This window comes from Urocampus carinirostris, chromosome 1 (genome assembly GCF_059441175.1).
Source record: "Urocampus carinirostris isolate Australia breed hairy pipefish chromosome 1, RoL_Ucar_1.0, whole genome shotgun sequence".
NCBI classification, from domain to species: domain Eukaryota; kingdom Metazoa; phylum Chordata; class Actinopteri; order Syngnathiformes; family Syngnathidae; genus Urocampus; species Urocampus carinirostris.
This window is the reverse complement of record NC_142349.1, coordinates 50,803,195-50,823,557: the sequence shown is the minus strand read 5'-3', so window position 1 is coordinate 50,823,557 and position 20,363 is coordinate 50,803,195. Positions and strand designations below refer to the sequence as shown.

At 37.9% G+C, this 20,363-nt stretch overlaps 1 protein-coding gene across 7 annotated transcripts in view; it reads left to right on the top strand.

Annotated features, from left to right (window-relative positions):
* caskin1 (CASK interacting protein 1) overlaps window positions 1-20,363 on the top strand; it is a 124,308-nt gene that overhangs the window by 45,746 nt on the left and 58,199 nt on the right. For 6 of the 7 annotated variants that reach the window (XM_088344125.1, XM_088344117.1, XM_088344102.1 and 3 more), the window contains exons 2-4: window positions 13,413-13,464; window positions 19,732-19,829; window positions 19,928-20,073. In XM_088344125.1, coding sequence (XP_088200251.1) covers window positions 13,413-13,464; window positions 19,732-19,829; window positions 19,928-20,073 — 296 coding nt within the window. Of the gene's footprint in view, window positions 1-13,412; window positions 13,465-19,731; window positions 19,830-19,927; window positions 20,074-20,363 lie in introns of those variants that run through there. The other variant, XM_088344131.1, reaches the window with a different exon arrangement.

The following is a 20,363-nucleotide window of genomic DNA, read 5'->3' as shown; positions in this document are numbered from 1 at the left end:
TGAATTTGGCTTACAGCTTAAGAAAACTCAAAAATCCTATCTCAAAATATTAGAATATCATGAAAAAGTATACAAGTAGGCTATTCAACTAATCACCTGAATCATCTAATTAACTCGAAACACCTTGCGAGGGTTTCCTGAGCCTTAAAAACACTCAGCTTGGTTCAGTAAACTAAATCACAAGTATGGGGAAGACTGCTGATCTGTCTGCTGTCCAGAGGACCATCATTGATACCCTCCATCAGGAGGGTAAGACACAAAAAGACATTTCTCAAAGAGCAGGCTGTTCACGGAGTGCAGTTTCAAAGCATATCCACAAAAAGTCTGTTGGAAGGGAAAAATGTGGCCGGAAACGCTGCACAACCAAGAGAGATGACCGCAGCCTTAACAAAATTGTGAAGAAGAGCCGCTTCCAGAATTTGGGGGAGCTTCAAAGACAGTGGGCTGAAGCTGGAGTCCAGGTATCAAAAGCCACAGTTCACAGACGTGTCCGGGAAATGGGCTACAATAGCCGTATTGCCATGGTCAAGCCACTTCTGAACTCAAGACAACGGAAGAAGCGTCTGACTTGGGCTATGGAGAAGAAGCACTGGACAGTTGCAGAGTGGTCCAAAGTCCTCTTTTCAGACGAAAGCAAGTTTTGCATTTCATTTGGAAGTCAAGGCGCCAGAGTCTGGAGAAAGGCTGGAGAGGAGCAAAATCCAAGTTGCTTGAAATCCAGTGTGAAGTTCCCACAGTCAGCAATGGTTTGGGGAGCCATGTCAGCTGCTGGTGTTGGTCCACTGTGTTTCATCAAGTCCAGAGTAAATGCAACTGTGTACCAAGAGATTTTAGAGCACTACATGCTTCCATCTGCTGAAAAGCTCTATGGAGATGAGGATTTCATTTTCCAGCATGATCTGGCACCTGCCCACAGTGCCAAAACCACCAGTAACTGGTGCACTAACCATGGCATCACTGTCCTTGATTGGCCTGCTAATTCCCCTGACCTGAACCCCATCGAGAATTTGTGGGGTATAGTTAAGAAGAAGATGAAAGACACCAGACCTACAAATGCAAATGAGCAGAAGGCCGCTATCGAAGCATCCTGGGCATCAATAACACCTCAGCAATGCCACAGGCTGATTGCCTCCATGCCACGCCGGATTGATGCAGTAATCCGTGCAAAAGGATTCCCAACCAAGTACTGAGTGCATCAATGGACATTTTCAAATGTTTGATTTAGTTTTGCTGTTATAAAATTATTTTTTTACTTGGTCTGAGGAAGTATTCTAATATTTTGAGATAGGATTTTTGAGTTTTTTTCAGCTGTAAGCCAAAATCAGCAATATTCAAATAATAAAAGGCTTGAAATAGTTCAGTTGATGTGTAATGAATCCAGAATGTATGACATTTTTGTTTTTTTAATTGCATTACAGAAAATAAAGAACTTTATCACAATATTCTAATTTTCTGAGACAGTCCAGTATATAAGGTAAATTATTGTAAATAAATTTATTATGAAAAATGAATAAAAAATGACTATGAGTAATGTGCGTAGTAGTGCTTGCATGTAATATACTTTATGATCATGTAGGTCAGGGGTCAGGAACCTATGTATAGAACTTGCGCTATTACTTAAAAATGTTACATATGGAGCCGATTTTCGCACAAATGAAGTCAAGACAATACTGACAGCTAGGTTTGGTCCAGTTCATAACTAAGACACAGTTTTGAATACAGTTTACAGTCAGGGTGACACACCGACAGACCACGTTTTGGTTGTGAATCGCTAAATATTCTTTATATGGAAGCTCATTAAACATTTTATTTTTTATTGTTTTATTGTTGATACACTTTATGATGAAAGGCCACATAACAACATTTAAACACCCAGAAGCTCTAACAAAAAACCTAGATCAGTTTATACACAGGGCGTGCGTACTCATCCTCCTTGCCAAGCACCGTCTCCACAAAAGGTAAATACGTTCGTATCCTTGTTTGCAGTATTTTGTGACATTTTTACAAAATAACTTGCTCGCGCCTAGTTTTAAAACCATTATTTCCATCCATCCCTTATCTGCACCGCTTATCCTCATTAGGGTCGCGGGGGTGCTGGAGTCCAAACAATCTGTCTTCGGGCAGTGGGCGGGGACACCCTAAACTGGTTGCCAGCCAGTCGCAGGGCACACGGGCTCACTCGCTCATGCACACCTTGGGACAATTTGAATTGGCCAATTAACCTGACAAGCATGTTTTTGGAATGTGGGAGGAAACCGGAGTGCCTGGAGGAAATCCACGCAAGCACGGGGGTAACATGCAAATTCCACACAGCAAGGTTTGATCTTATGATCTCAGAACTGTGCCGCACGCGCGCTAACCACTGCGCCGCCGTGCCTTTAAAAACATTCTTTGGGACAAAAATGGCAAAAACTGTGGGAGGAAGACAAATTTTAAGTGGTATATTTATTTTGAACACAGGCTCTGACATTATTATTATTTTATAGATTTTATTTAATCATCAAACATCACACAGTTAAATGAAATGTCTGAATAATTAGCTTTTGTCTGAAGAGCGGGTTTTGCAGCCCCGTTGAATTTTGTCCTAAAATATATGGTGTAGCTCGCTCTTTGAAAAAAAAAGAAATATTATAAATATTTTTGCTTTTATGGGTCATAAAGGTTCCAGAACCCTGCTGTAGCGAAAATGATTCTTACTGTATGAACAATAAGGCGTGGGCATAATAATACATAATACAGTAGTGATTAAAACTGCTTACTTACTTCTCACATAAAAATAAAGAGCATAGTAGTCTCACCAAGACAGCTTGTGATTCCAAAGGATTGCAAAAAGCTGCTCTTTGTTTCATCTCTACGGGTCAAATAATACACACTCCCCCTTTAAAACTTCAATAATAAAAACATATCACCTTGGGATGCATTGCAGTTGTTAACCACAGCCAACCACTAAAACAGTAATTAAAACAGTTCATCTTATTTTCCTCTTAAAGTCTTTATTTCATGAGTACCCTGGAGTGCCATGTCTAATGTTGTTGCACAATGTTGATATCAATGACAATAAAGACAATTCAAATCAAGTTAAGAACAAAAACAAAAACACAAAAATGCTCCCATGAATAAAACCAAATCAAACCCCCTCAATGGCAAAACCAAAAGTACTAACTGTTAATGTTAGCCATACAAATTGATAAGTGTCGAAATTGATTATCAAATAAATATGGATTAAAACCCACAAGTATGTGTGCAACATGAATACTAATAAAATGGTCTTGTGTCATTATTTATGATTATAATTGCCTTGCCTTTTTTAATTGCGCGTGCTGACTCTGTTTGCTTTGATTTTCTCACAGATGCCTATTAAGCAGTGTAAGCCGGTTCGTTTAAAGCAAGCAATTAGTGCATTTTTAACCCATAGACTTATATGGTTGAACGGGATGTAGACATGACTTGGGTTTTTAATTATTGAGCTTAGCAGGACTGCTCGTATGCGTATGAGTCCAGAAGTCAACTAAAGAAGCTGCATTTGCTCAAAACAGGGGTTTCAAAGGGAGCAGTTTGTTTTCGCTGATCATCTGGGAATAAAAATACCAACGCTCTCATGCTACCATCATTCTGTTCACAGCAGCTTTGGTGTGTCTTTGCATGTGTGTGCATGATTGTGAATCTTTGCGGTTTGAGTGCAAGCACACTTGCATATGTAGGGTGATAGAGAGGATGCTAGTTGCTTAGCAACCTCACTCCATGCAACCCTCGGCTCTGCAGTTGTGTGCGTGTGTGTCTAGAGCTGAGAATAGAGTACAGCTGCAACATTGTGGAATCTCTATTTTTGATTGCGAATTGTGTGCAAAGGTATAATTAATTGGTAACCAGTCAAGGGCCTCACCTGCCTCCCGCCAAGCCGAGACAGGCTGCAGCTCTAGCGGGACGGTGTCTTATGCAGTACGAAATGTTTATTGTCAGCCTTTGCAATTGTACATATACTTCAAGCATGCCTTTATACTTTACTAATGAGGTTTTTAGCACACACAAGGATACGTTTTTAAACATGATTAATCTCTTCCTCTTATAAACGGGATTCATGCTGCTGCTTGAATATATAATATATTAAAAATATTCACTGATCTCCCGCAAAATTTGTAAAATACAGAATAATTTTACCTTTCTACACACTTAATAAATTTAAAGTCAAACCACAACATAAGATCCCTGAAAATGCAAAACCATAAAATATAAATTAAAAATATTAACTCTTCAGTGCTGTGAATGAATGATCAAATCCAAAATAATTTAGACACAGATCCCCTGAAAAAAATGCAAAAAATATAAATCTAAATAAGTAAAACAAAAAGCAAAAGATCAGCATTCTCTTGGATTGAAAGATTGAATATTGAATGCACTCTTCTTTGGAACAATCAATGTCATTAAAACTAGTCTAAATATGGCTCTGCTTTCTATATACACAGTATTTTCTTTCTGTTTTTGTCCTCCGTATTAAAATCCATTATTACCCAAAACCTATAGATCCTTTTCCGTGTTTGCAAACAAGTGTGACATATTGAAGCTGCACGTGCATTGTTGAAGAAGAATGGCAGAATTCAAGTCAGTTTATAGCAGCCAATTGACACAGAAAGATCCTAGATCATAGCTAGGAACAGCTCAAAATAGCACAAAGTATGTCCAAGCAGCCAGAAACGTTTTTTTTGATCAGCACTGGATTTTCTCCTTTGAAGGAACTGGATAGTTAAAAAAATGTCTTAAAAAGTGTTGAAAAGTCTTTAAATTTTGCCATGAAAAGGTGCACAAACCCAGTATGGTTTTATCACCGATTAATTTTACCATAAAATTACTGTATTTTCCACAACCCCTAGAAAATAGTCTCTTGTCATATATTTTTTGTATATAAGGCGCAATGGACTATAAGGTGCATGGAAATGAAACTACAGAAAAGACTACTGTAGTCATATACACTCATATACATTTACTGTATATGTAAGTGCAATGATTGACCTGTGAAAAATGGCACTCACCAAAATCATTAAACATTGTATGGAACAAGAATCAAACCCGGTTTGCAGCAGTTTACGTGCTGAAACCTAACCACTAGCCCTCTAGTGATCGAGATGACATATGAAAAGGCATTCTATTTCATGTCATTATCACACTTTTTTTTTACTCACGATGCCAGAGACTAATGTTATGGAATGAATAGAACAGAAAGTCTTCCTGAAAAATAAAAATAAATGGAAAAAAATATGACAAGAGAAACAGCACTATGTTGTATCTGATGAAGTATCGCACACGTATAAATACTGAGTGCATTTAAAATCTCATTCAATGTGTTTTGCGGAATGTAAGCCGGAGCAGGTTATAATAATAATAATAATAATAATTTCCTTTGTATTGTCATTCTTTGTAACAATGTACACAGAACGAAATGTCGATACACCTGACCCGTTGTAGCGAGTCGATGCAGCCGCAGCCAACAGAGGGCGCCGCCATTATTGAGGCGCTCTTTCAAATTTCTGTCCATTTGCATTTTTTAGGTGTGCCTTATAGTCACTCAGTGCTGTGGTTTAAGATATAACTAACACTTGTTTTAAATTAGTCTTTTGTCATACTTGTTTTAGTATGCCAAATAAAAGCAAAGTGATGACAAGACAATAAAATAGAAAAGTGGCCGGGTTAGCTCATTTGTAGACACAAACAGGGTGATGAAAATAGGTAGAAATGAAAACCTAATCAGTGTAGACAGGATATAAATATCAAACACAAATCAAACTGCTCATAAGAGTTAATACATTTAGTTAAAATAGAATAAATTGAAAATCAGAATCCTTGGTTTGAATGGAACTACACACAGGGATGCTGCTGGAAATGTGAATTTCCCTTCGGGGATGAACAAAGTATCTATCTATCTATCTATCTATCTATCTACAATCACTTAAGATGTGCTCTTCACAAACGTAACGGCTCTATGAGCTGGCTCACTTAATTGAAAGAGGGAAGCTGGCTCCCTACCAGTAAGAGAGATTCTCTTTTGTCCTCTCGCTCGTGTTTGTTTCTCTTTGTAGATGCATGTGATTGGTCAATATGCGTACGGTCAATATGCGTACGGTCATCTCTGTAGCTGCGCTATTTTGTGCGTAAAGAAGTTGGTGGAAGGTCAGACGCCTGTAATTCAATAGAGAGGACAAAAACAAGAAAAGGAAATTTTAAAAAATGAACCAAAGCAGGAAAATTATCCTAATTTTTGTCCATTGTAATCATATTGATCGCCCCAAAACATTTTACATTCTCAATTACTGACAGAAGGAGACAAATCAGTCCCTCAAAGCTTAGGAACTTGGTGTTCTTAATGCAAATATTCAGTAGAGCCAAATTATATTTTCCTTCTTGTTTTACACATTTTAGTTTATATTTTTGCGTGTTTTGCTTATCTTCTCTTGAAGGCGGTGGTGATTGGTCAATATGCATTTTTTTGGTGATTCCGTTTTGTTGTTTGACTTTAAATTTGAGTATATATAAAATGTTAATTGTTTTGAATTGTTTTATTTATTTTTTGTTCAACTGTAAATAATTATATTTACTTTTGTGTCTTTTTCAGGTATCCAGTGTTTCTTGTTTAGCTTTTTTTATACCTCATTTTTTATTATTTTTTTCTTTTTCTTTTTATTCTAATTTGTATTTCTTTATTCATATATTTTTTAAATCATTTTTTGACACTAAATGTAAATATCTTTGATTACTATTTTGTTGTGTGTGTTGTATTTTAGGGATTCTGTGTTGCTTGACTTAAAAGTTGGTTAGTATAAGAAAATGGTTTAAGCCTGTGTGCAGCACAGTTCTGAGGTCATGAGATCAAACCTCCTGTGTGTAGTTTGCATGTTCTCCCCGTGCTTGCGTGGGTTTCCTCCGGGCACTCCGGTTTTCTCCCACCTTCCAAAAACATGCATGTCAGGTTAATTGTCCGGTCCAAATTGTCCCTAGGTGTGAATGAGCGAGTGAGTTCTCTGTCTCTGTGTGCCCTGCGACTGGATGGTAACCAGTTCAGGGTGTCCCCTGCCCACTGCCCAAAAATAACTTGGGTGGGCTCCAGCACCCCCCCAACCCTACTGAGGATAAGCAGTGCAGATAATGGATGGCCTTAAAAGTTCCCTATCCAGTTGGAAAAAAGGGCTATTATAATACAATAGTAAACTATGTTGTTTTAATTATTCATTATTGTTTGCAACCAACAAAACTAATCAAAGAAATACACTCTTTTTAGGGTGTCAAGCCAAAAAAGCCATTTAAAAAACGAAAGCAGGAATTTTTATCACTGCATGATTCAGACCTATGGACAATTATTGACAAGAAACTTTTAGAATGTATCGTAATAAATTATTAGAAAATAGAAGAGGCATGACAAAATTGAATTGTAAACATGTCTTTTGAATCTTAACCACATAATAAAGAACCATAAATATCCCCTTTTCCCCTACTTGGTAGTTTGACCTGGTTTAGTTTGATCTTGGGTGGAAACTGCTCCCCAAATCCCCATTCTATTCCATATCTGGCCCCTTTCGCTACTTGGCAGGACACTGAGTCTCAGTTGTGTGCATTTCATCTATTTAAAACTTGTTTTTTTCAGTCTTGGATAGTGATTTAAATGCGTTTTTCAGGACTTATATTTGTATCAGTGACAACCTGTGTCATTGTTTGTTTATCAATGCTTGGTTGCTTTGCCTATCCTAATGTTCTAGCCAGGGTTGGGTAAGGTTACTTTAACTTGATTACTTTCAATTACTTTTGGATTACTCCAATACCAAATATGCTAGTAAAAGACAAAAGAAACTAAATATGAATAAAATTATGACTCACAACACGTGGTAAGCTTTCTCTCCTGGCTTTGATCTCTTTGATATCCGGCAAAACTAACATAAAATGCGACAGAAACAAAATGAAAATAAATCCAAACAGCTTGCCAACATCATTTTTGACGTTCCATGTATTCCGTTATTCCCCAAGCCTGCACAAAATTAAGTAATTTTATTCATATTTAGTTTTATTAGCATATTTGTGATTGGAGTAATCCAAATGTTATTGAAAGTAATCAAGTTAAAGTAACCCTACCCAACTGGTTCTAGCCACAACAAACTACTCAGGATTCTCCTCCTCAGAAGAATTAAGTGGGCCATGTTTAAAGTGGCATTAATAATATTTTGGTTATAATTAGTTTGACCTGGTGTTAAAATTCTATTGAGAAATGACTGTGCCACATTGCCAATTTTGTCTAGTTTTTGACAACAAATTGAGATGTATTTGCTAAAACCATAGCATTGTCGTGAATTCTTGCTGTGTTAGAGTGATCAGCAGAGTTAGAGTAACACTGCTACAAAATGCTACAAAACTTCCGTTGTTTACTACGCCAGTTTATGGCAATATATGAAATATGCATTTTCAATAAACACTGAGAAAAAAAATCAAGAATCCTTATTTATGTCGTGTTCCTTGGTTATTCCTTGGTTATTTATTAGTGGTCTGCTGGACACTTTTAACAACTTCCACTTAAGACTTAAAAATGGCACTCCTAAATGCTTCAATGACAATAACTACAAAAATACTCATAGGTCAAGTACACAATATGACGCTTACCTAGTGGGAGGTGATATGATTGTCCACCATCTTGCTGCTAAGAGTACCCCCCCAAAAAAGATCTTGTGAAATGCTGTGGGAAAAAACATGAAAAATTGTGTGGTTTGGTGACTTTGAGTCTCTGTTGTTTGTATTCTTCCTTGTGCCTTGTAGCACTTATTTTTTTGTTGCACTTCACAATACAGCCACATGTAGTGGTCAAATATTACACCAACAAAAAATTTCACTAACCACTATGGTCGCACTACACCAGCGGTCGCCAAAGTTTTTGAAACTGAGGGCTACATTTTCGTTCATGATTAGCATGAAGGGATACACACAATGTTTTATTTTGTGAAATATAATAACAATGTGGACACACATTTAGGTGTGAGCAAATGCAGTGTTTTTCCACCAGTGTGCCCGGGTACACTAGTGTGCCGTGAGAAATTGCCCAATTTCATCTTTGCAAAAAAGAATGCTGTTGTTCAGTATCTTGGATTTCTTCCACTCATCAGCCGAGTAAATGTAACATATCAGTAGGTGGCAGTAAATAGCCATTTTTTCATTTAATTTATATACTAATTATATGCTCATGAGGTAGTGCAGGGAAGCATATTTAATAACTTATTTGATTTGAAATAAAAAGGATGAGTTTAAACTTTAGAGGACATTCGAATTAAGGAGAGACGATATCAATAGATTTTGAACTAGCAAGGAGAATAGGGGGAGTTGCCTTTAACTAAGGAAGTCCAACCTGCTTTAAAGGCCTTCCACTGAGCCATTGTTTTTAAACAATAACAATAATACATTAAATAATGTTAAAACCTTGCACATGATTTTTTATTTATTTTATTATTTACCTATTTTATGAAAAGAAAATAAAGAAAAAGATAGATAGTGGAAAAAATACTCTGGCTGCTATTTTTTATTCATTTTAGTATTATTTTTGTTATGTTTGTTATGTTTATTTGTTTCTAAATAAACAAAAAGTCCAAAATGCGGCAAAGTTACACACCCAAATGAATAATAACCTGTATTATATCCTAAACCACAGTAACCACAAAAGATTAAAATAACATACTGCAGGTTTAAGCTTAGAAAGCAACTTTAAATTAGTGCCAGGGATTAGTTTTTAAACATTTTCGAAGGACGGTATGCCTTTAGATTTCTTTCACAAAAATTTGTGCCTTGGCTCAAAAAAGGTGAAAAACACTGAGTTACTGTATACATGAATTTGAATTTGAGTTTGAAAAAGAACATTGTGCAGTTTGATTGTGTATACAGGATCATACTTGGAGCAGGGCGAGTGCTCATCCTCTGCAATTTTGTCCTTATATGACTTTTCAACTCAGCGTCTGCCCTTATTTGATGACACGAGTCTAGGGGCAGTCAGGTCCTTTTATTAAGACATGGAGGGGATGAAATCCATGGAAAAACCAATACATTACATTCAGTAGCTAGCCTGGAATAGAGAAAAAGACCTTAGTACATTAAACAACATGTCTGTGACGATTGTGTTGTATGTCTACAAGGGCCGCAACGATTAGTTGATGTTGTCAGCAAAAAATTATAATAGAAATAGTAGGCAATGCAATTCATTATTTCTCTCACCAGACATGTTTTTACAAAAGAGAGTTGGGAAAACCCAGACTCTTTGTTAATATAATCCCAATGGAGCTACCCTAAGAAAACATTAAAAGAGAACAACATAGAAAGTTAGCTAAAACTAAAATGTTGAAACAAAAGACTAAAAGTAGTACTAAAAGACAATATTTATGCAAGAAAAAGCATAAAAGTAATAAAATAGCGCTGCACACTTGACGAAATTGGCAAGCATGCCACAGCATTTCCACATCAAATGCGTTCTAAATACAAAACACCGCGGTGACGTCTGAAAACATTTATCGCACCCTTATAGAGGAAAAAAAGTAAATGTTTTTGCTAAAATTATTCATATAATACATAACATAAGCAAAACTGGATGTTTTACATTACTTTATTGAATGTTTACCACCAACTTACCATATTTCAACCTTTTCATCGACAAATCAAGTCCTCAATTTATACATCCGAATTGAACAGCAGTGGAATTTATCTGTAAAAAACGCAACACTTTCTTTACGAATCACCCGAGGCATTGTCAGATCGCTGGGGATTCCTTTAATCTTTGAGGAATGATAAGAAGAGAATGCAATTTAGTCCATTACCGCTGAAACCACTAATGACAACAACACAAAGACTGTGTTGCAATCTGGCTCTATTCTCTACAGCAGGGGTCGGAAACTTTTTTGACTCAGAGTCATAATAGCAGAATATTTTTTTTTTTGAGAGAGAGCGTGAGAGCCATACCATATAAGCCAAAATACAGAAAATCCTCTAAACCCTCTCTCCAGACAAAAGTTGATATTTCTGTGTATTTTATTTCACCGTTTAATAATTTAAACACATTTATTAAATAATAATAATGCCTGAGCCTGTGTCCCATATCAACAAATATACGGCCGGGAACCTTTTTGACCCAAAGAGCAAAACTATTTGGGTTTTTCTTCTTTTTTTTTTTTGAGAGAGAGAGAGTTAGCCACACCATATATTTTAAAACAAAATAGAACAAACAGGGCAGCACAGTTGTTAGTGCTTGTGCGGCACAGTCATGAGATCAAACCTTCCTGTGTGGATTTTGCATGTTCTCCCAGTGCTTGGGTGGGTTTCTTCCGGGCACTGCGGTTTCCTCCCACATTCCAAAACCATGCATGTCAGGATAATTGGCCGGTCCAAATTGACCCTAGGTGTAAATGAGCAATTGAGTTGTCTGTCTCTATGTGCCCTGCGACTGGCTGGCAACCAGTTCAGGGTGTCCCCTGCCAAATGCTCTAAGACAGCTGGGATGGGCTCCAGCACCCCCAAGGCCCTGCTGACGATAAGCGGTGCAGATAATGGATGGATAAAATAAAAAACAAAAAAAGGCAACACCCGCTCTCAAGGCAAAAGCTAATTCTTCGGCTCATTTTATTTCACTGTGTGACGTTTGATTTAATTAAATTTGTGAGATAATAATAACAATGCCAGAGCCTATGTCTATACCAATATAATTAGATCACTTAAAATTGGTCTCCCTTTTGCAGTTACTCAAGAGTGTTGAGGCGCATTTTGTCATTTTTGTCCTAAATAATTGTTTCAAAACTAGGTGCAGGCAAAGTTCTTTTGTAAAAATGTCACAGAATACTGCAAACGAGGATACCAACCTATTTACCTTCAGACGGCGCTGGGCAAAGGAGAAAGAGTGCGCACTTGCTGTGTATAGCTCATTCCTACCACTCACCCAATCAAATTGCTCTACATTTTTTGCTAGAGCTTCTGGTTTGCTTTGGGTTAAAGCTGTTTTTCGGCTTTTAATTGTTTAGTGTTTGAACATGAACATAGATTGGTTAATGAGCTTCCATAGAAAGGATTATTCAACAATTTGCAGCCACAACGGGGTCTGTTGGTGTGACACCTTGACCGTAAACTGTGGTTAGAATTCTGTCCCATATATACTGGACCGAACTCTTTGTTTGTTGCTATTAGCTGGCTCTACATGTGCTTCAACTGGCCCTGCCTGGAGCCAAAAATTTAGATATTCTAATTTTATCTCACAGCCATATGTACTCATGAAAAGAGCCATGTATTGCTCGAAAGCCATAGGTTCCCTCACCCTGAAAAATACTACTTAAAACTCCCTCCCACAGTATTTGAGATCGTTGAGGCTCATCTTTGTCCTAAATAATGGTTTCAAGACAAGGTGCGAACAAAATATTTTTGTAAAAATGTCACAAAATACTGTAAACAAGGATACCGACGAAAATAGTGAGCTCAGAAATTGATGTTTCTCTTTTAGTGCTGCTTGGAGCTCTCTCCTCTCCAAATGATCACCTAGAGCAAGGGTGTCAAACTCATTTTAACTCGGGGGCCACATGATAGAACAATCATTCTGTCGGGGACCGGACTAGTAGATAAAAGAGAAAGAAAAAGAGAGATAAAGAAATAAGAGAAAGAGGGAGGGAAAAGGAGAGAGGGCGGGACAAAGAGAGAGAGAGAGAGAGGAAGCGTGAGAAACAAGAGAGATAAAAAGAGACGTCATGAAAGAGGGGGAAAGAAAGGGAGCGGAAGAAAGAAATCCAAAGAGAAATAGAAAGACAGAAGGACAGAAAAGAAAGCACAAAGGGTAGGAAAAGAGAAAGTGAAAAGAAAGAAAAGAAAAAAAGGAAGTTAGAGCCAAAGAAGTTAAAAAGACACAGAGATAGAGAAAGAGACAAAGAGCAACAAAGGAAGAGAAAAAGAGAGACACAGAGTGAAAGAGACAGAGACAGAGAGTGGAAGAAAAGGCGTGGAAGAGAGAGAGAGAGAAAGAGAGAGAGAGAGAGAGAAATACAAGTACAGTGTCTTTTTTCGAGGCACCTTTCTTTGGCAACATTAAGTTGACATATTTCAACCTGCAGCTTCTTTCTCTCTTGTGCTTCTCTGAGTGTTATCTCGCGGGCCGGATTCAATCCCTTAGCGGGCTCTTTGACACCTGTGACCTAGAGAATGCTGGACTCAGAATAGTGAGTGAGTGAGTGAGTGAGTGAGTGAGAGAGAGAGATAAAACAAGAGAGGAAGAAAAGCTTAATAGAACAATTTAGCAAACAATATTAAGGTACTATTTCAAAGGCTGTGTTGACTTTTGAACTTGAAACTATGTCGATGTTCTATGAATCTCAATAAAGTTATCCACAATAAATGAATGCACAATTCTTAATGAATGTCGTCTTTTTTTTTAGAGTTGCTCGGATCGACAAAGAAAATAAATGTCAACTTCCAGGATACAGATGGGTGAGTTCCATGTTTTTTTTCCCGTCCATATGTGTGTTGTGCCCCTACATCTCATCCATCTGAGCCAGGCTGGCTTGTCAGGAGTTATCCCTCTTCCCCACCGCCCCATATTTCCTCTGGCTCCATTCATATAAAAGCTTCATTGTCCTAGTTAGCGGTGCTTCTGTAGGAGAAACTGCTGGAGGAAAAATCTCAAATCCCACTTGATTTGAGTGGTGGTCTGCATTTGACCATAAATTTTCATTTCAGAGGTTCCATTGAGTAGAAAGTGACTGTGTGAGATTTTGATCATCGTGTAATAATAACTGCTGGGTCATTTAATTGCAATCATGCAGACCAGTGGCAGAGAGTCCACCCTGATTGGGAGGGTTACATATCCTGGCCAGGTCATACCAAAACCTTTTAGGAATGTGACTTTTTCCCTCACTGCTTCCTTTGTGGGGTGTAAAAATGCAGAAGAGAAGTTCATCCCACTTCAGAGTTCATCTTTCCTTTTTTAGAGCAGTGGTCAGCAACCGCGGGACCCTGGACCGATTCTGGGCCATGGGTCATTTGGTACTGGGCTGCACAGAAAAAAAAAACAGTTTTTTTTAATAGTGTATTTATTTGTGTGAACACGCATTGTCTCTTACCCCCCAAAAACCTTATAGTTTGGGTGTGCGCTATACCCTAGGTTTTACAGTAGTACATTACCCTATTTGAGCACTGATTGATAAGTCGACAAATACCACTGACCAAATTAGTTTAGCATTGGATGCAACGGGAATCAAACCGGGATTACGGCAGTGAGTGCGCCGCCTCCTAATCACTAGAACACGAGGAATGTAGATGACATAGTAAAAGGCTTCAGATTTGATCTCATCACACTATTTTTACTCACAGTGTGCCATTGTACCATGTTGTAATTATGGGAAAGAGTTCAGCCAAACCAACGTGGTACCATGAGTAAAATTAGTGTCATGGTCTTATAAAATAAATGCATTTTCCTATGTTATCTGTATCCCAATTGGTCTAGTGATCACTAACTGGAGTTGTGGGCTTATTGTTAGTGTTAGTGTTATTATTATTATTATCATCATCCCTATTTCTAATGCCGTTATGGGCTAGGCCGCAAGAATATTGTCAGACATTAAACTGGTATGAGTACAGAGAAGGTTATGGACCACTGCTTTGTAAAATACATTTCTTATTTGGAATAATCTGTCCAGTTTATGATACGAGCCATTTGGTGTCCCACTGTCAATTCACAAAATGTTGAACCCATATATTGATTCATATGCAATTATCAAAAAAAAAATAATTCTAAAGGAAATGATAAAAGTCATTCATTTTCATGTGGTAAAAATAGTAGTTTTTATGATATTTGCATGGTATAATCCAATTAGGTCGGAACCATAACAGATGGTCGACCCAAACGCGTAATATTTCACACAAAGCTTTATTGGAGAATCGAGGAAGTCAGGTGCGGGGAAACAAACAACAGCGATCCGATGTTTGCTGGACAGGAGGAGCAAGGAGCTCACGGGATCGGAGCGTAGTCAGAATGCGGAAACGAGTGGAGTTGCCAGGACAGGCGATCGGAGCGTGGTCGATGTGCAAAAACGGGTCAAGTAGCTAGAGTGGGAAATCGGATCGTGGTTGGTGTGCAAAAACGGGTCAAGTAGCCGGAGCAGGAGATCAGAGTGTGGTCGGTGGGCAAAAACAGGTCAAGTAGCCGGAGCGGGAGATCGGAGCGTGGTCGATGGACAGAACGGGTCAAGAAGCTGGAGACGATAGGGAGTCATGGGCAGATGAGCAGGATACAGGTTAGGACGGGACAGACGGGAGCCAGAGTCAAATAGTGCTTGCCTTGCGTATGCGGACGTTCGCTGACGGACTGACAAGGAGGGAATGGAGTACTGAGTTTAAATAGGAGGGGAACCAATCAGGCAACGGGCAACAGCTGGTGCCAAACGAGTGGGCACAGGTGAGGGCAATGGCTAATCGTGACAATTAAGTGTTGTTCAAATATAAGTAAAGTCATTTTTGAATTGGAATAATTATTTTGAATTCCTGTGCACAAAAACAGCAAGAGTGGCCTAGGGCTTATAAGTTTTCCCAAAATTTGTTTGAACAGCATACCAGTATTTATTCAGATAATTAATTAATAGTATAATGAAACAATATTGTATTCTAAACGGTAAATTTGATTTGATTAGTAGAAAGTGCAGTTTTGCGTTTAAAATACAACAAAAGTGTCATTTAGAATAAAAGAAAAAAACATAAAAGAAAGAAAAAAATATAATTCAGGCTTAATTTCACCAACATAGCTTGAATTGAAAAATATTCAGTTCCAGCACAATGTTCAAAACTTTGGTATCAATAATCTGATAACTGAGTGTTATTGACTCGTATGAAGAGGAATTTTTTGTTGAAACCTGAAAAATATCAAATTCGGAATGTCAGAAAACAGTAGTTGTGACATTTTTGGGAAGCATTGACTCAGCAACACAAAAAGCTGCAGCTGAACCAATCAATGCAGAAAAATAATCATGCGATGTGCAGACTCATGCTAGAAAATAAAGACAAAAGACTTCCTTAGATCAAGCCTTCAGAAATTGCTTGAAAGACCTGGAAAACACCCTTGCATTTGACTATTAATACCAGAGTTACTGGAAAGAATGATCGAAGAATTTTGAACAGGAGGGAAGCAAACGACTGAATGCTGGAGGGCGAATGAGGGAGAGAGAAAGGAAGAGGGGTATAAATATTGCATGGCAGCTTTTACTATGTGGCATAGAGAAGAGCTCCCTTCCCCCATACAATCAAACACTGATACTAAAAGGAGGTACAAACACACACATCGACATAAACCGCTTGTTGTTCAACCCAGTAAAGCATTGTGAAATGCATACGTGATTAACTCTGGGAGGGAAACTGAGGGCTAGGTTAGGTTAGGTTAGGTCAGGTTAGGTTTGGTAAGTTCAGAGGTCAGCAACCCGCGGCTCAGTGCTGCCGAGTGGCACCCTGGCGCTTTTCCAAAAATGTCAACGAATTAAAAGCGATGGGGGAGAAAACTATATTTTTGTTTAATATGGTTTCTGTACAAGAAAAAATATGACACACTTTAAACAGGTGTTTTTCAACAAGTGGGTCCCATTTTCAGTGGGTGAAGAAATAAATGGAGGGTCAATTACACATTAGATAAAGATAATGCAGCATCAGACTGGGACAGCATAGGGCAAATTTTACCATGTTGCGATGATGGAAAAAAGCTGTTCTAGTAATACTCTTAACGTGTGTTTGGAAGGTCAAATGTGACACCTAAATTTTTGATTGAGTCACTCTGGGTGATATTACATTTCTCAGTGTTCAGAGCAGTGTTTAAGACTTTAGATGGACCAATAACTAACATTTCGGTCTTTTCAGAGTTAAGGCGCAAGAAGTTGAGTGACATCAATTCTTTTATCTCAGTAAGCCAGGCCTCCAAATTTCCACAGTTTAGTGTGGTAGATTCCTCCATTGGAAGCTATAGTTGAGTGTCAACTGTGTAGCAATGGAAACTGATATTATATCACCTAATGGAAGCATGTAAATGCTGAAAAGAAAGGGGCCAAGTACTGATCCCTGCAGACCACCACAGGTAACACTTAAGGGCTCAGATGTAATTTCACTATATTTAACACAGTGCATCCTATATGAGAGGGAGAATGTGAACCATAAGAGAATGGTTCCTGAGAGACCAATCCATTTTTCCCACTGGTCTAGAAAGATATTATGGTCCACAGTGTCAAAGGCAGCACTAAGGTCCAGCAGCAAGAGTGATGAAGCGCCGGAGTCCATTGCCAGGAGGAGGTCATTGGTTACCTTAATCAGGGCTGTCTTGGTAGTGTGGTTATTCTCAGATATAAAATCATTCAGCTGCTTTGCCAGAACTTTCTAAAGTACTTTGGAAAGAAACTGTAGGTTTGACACAGATCTATAACTACATAAACTTTATGGATCAAGGTTGGGTCGTTTCAGTGTAGGTTTAATAAGAGCGGACTTAAACACCGCTGGAACAACACCTTAGGAGAGTGATATGTTTATAATATTTAGAACTGAAGGTCCAAGGACCCCAAAAAATACCTTTTTCTGTTAACCCAGAAGCGGGTCAAAAAGGCAAGTAGTCGGTTTGGCTGTATTCACCACCTGTTTAAGATTATCAAGTGACAGATCACTAAATCAGGAAAAAAATCCCTGGCCAGCCACCATGTCGCCCATCTATAATTTTCAGACCTATTATATGTGACATATTTACATGGTATTTACATGACCTCGAATGCAGCAGTCATATATTGTGACGCAATGTCGTGGTTCTCAACCATGAACTCCTGCCTGGAGATCTTAGCTGCAAGGCTAAACTCTGGCGCATCTCTCCTCCACTTGTTTTCCACTTTCACCGCTTTCCTCCTGTGTTAGAAGAGCTCCGACTTTACAAGACAGTCAAGTAGCTGTTTTAAACAATTCAGCAGGTATATAATTGGCAATTTGACCCCAATATAAAAAGAGAAAAATGGCTGCACATTTCTTTAATTTTATCAAAGCAATAAAACATACTGTAATTCACTAATATTGTAATTAAATTAAACCTGAGGTGGTATCCTACAAAAGAGTGGTGCATCATTATCCACAGCATACGCTACAATTTTAAAAGTACGCTAGTATAGCTAATATAGATACATAAAGCATGTGTTGCATTCAAGGCTTATTTTTTGTTCCAATATGACTCTTTCAACATTTTTGGTTGCTGACCCCTCGGTTAGATTATGAAGACACATGATTTTGAATCACCAGCAACGCTCGGATGGAGGGCAAAGGGAAGGTCAAATGATGCTTTGAGGTCCGCTTTGATGGACGTTGGAATTTTTACAGTTAAGTGGAGAGAGTATCCATCCGTACAATACAATTAGCACCTAATGAACAATTCCCCTGCACGTCAGCAGCATTGTATTAATTTTGTGATGAAGATTTCCCTAGGTTCACTTGCACCGTCCCTTTTTTCTTTTTTTTTTTCCTTTAATAATTTTTTTCAATTAAAAAAAACGTCTTGGTGTATTTAGTGTAGTGCAGTTTAGGGCAGTCGACTACCTTTTTGACTCAAAGATCCATGGAAGCAAAATATTAAGACCTTCCTTTTGTGTGTGAGAGCCACACCAAAATGAAACAAAGCATTAAAACCTGATCTCCAGACAAAACATCTTCAGTGCATTTTATTTCAATGTGTTGTGTTTGATGATTTAAAAATTATAACATGATAATAATGCCAGACAGAGCCTATGTACTTTATCAACCAATATCCTACTTAAAATTTCCCGGGTTTTTATGTTGTGATTTACGGTGGACCCAAATGCAGGAAGCAGGAAAAGCAAATGGCTTAAAAACAGATGGCATTTAGTAACAAAATCAACAGCAAAGTGACAAACGGTCAAAAACAACAATAAAACTGTAAGAACCATCAAACAAATAAACAAAACTCAGAAAGCTGGATGAACTGTAAATAATAATAATAATAATAATTTCCTTTGTATTGTCATTCTTTGTAAGAACGAAATGTCGATACACCTGACCCGTTGTAGAGAGCCGATGCAGCCGCAGCCAACAGAGGGCGCCGCCATTTTACCAATGTTATAAGTCTTAGGTATGACTCGGCCGAGGCGTGAACCAGCGACCTCCCAGTCTAAACGGTGATGTTGGAAAATATAAAAATTGCCCGACACTGGATGCTGTCCAAAATGTCCTTATGAAGGTTAAGGCTTATTAGGGACAAGTGTAGGATGATTGGACACACCTGTCCCAATTGCAAACCAATTAGGATACCCTCTGTTGGATGGAGGCACGCCAGACCATAACACATTCCCGCACTTTGAAAAAAAAAAAAGCTTTTATTTGACTATATTTTCTTGAATGCTTTTAGTTAAACCAAAGGAAAAGGGTCGTCAAAAATTGAAAAAAAATAAATAAATAATAATAATAATAATTTTAAAATATGATTACATAAAGGGAACACTTTTGGGATCGAATTAAGTTAAATGACGTTAGGCCGTCTAATTACAATGAAATGATTTCTATGTGTCAACAATAAAATTAATTTATCTTCACTAATAGTTTTTTTTATTTTCCTTTTTTTTGCACACTCATGCATTGCTTCGTAGAGCAATGTTAGAGTAACATTTTACAAGAGTAAACTCAAACCTTGTCTGTGTTAGCCACATCTAAGAATATTTTTGTGTTTTGATACTTGTGTAGATTTTCCCCTCTGCATCACGCAGCCCTCAATGGGAATATGGAGCTCATCATTCTGTTGCTGGAGTCGCAAGCAGCTGTTGACATCAGGGATCAGAAAGGCAAGATGAAAACATTAACATATGGAACCAAATAAAAATGATGTTTATGTGTCACTTTCACATGTTCTTGTTTGTTCTTTCATTTGAACTGTGTTCAGGCATGCGACCGTTGCACTATGCAGCCTGGCAAGGGAAAGCGGAGCCCATGAAGATGCTCTTAAAGTCTGGTTCGTCCGTCAACGTCCAATCAGATGAAGGACAGATACCTTTGCACCTAGCAGCTCAGCACGGCCATTATGATGTGGTGAGTGGCATAATTTTGCTAAGAAATTGTCCAGGCACTTCTTAATCAGGCCTTGGTGTTATATCTATGCTATTATATTATAAAATATAGTAGATTTAATAAAATGATCACCATGTTTCTTTGTTTTAACTTTAAAGATTGGTTAAATAGCCATCAGGTTTTGTCAACTTTCACTCAGGGGAAAAAATACACTTAAATGTGATAATTATCATGATAATGTAGTATCATAAGTCACAAATAAATGTGAAATTTTGAGTTTGCTTTGGGCTAGGTCCTGCAAATCCAGTTTA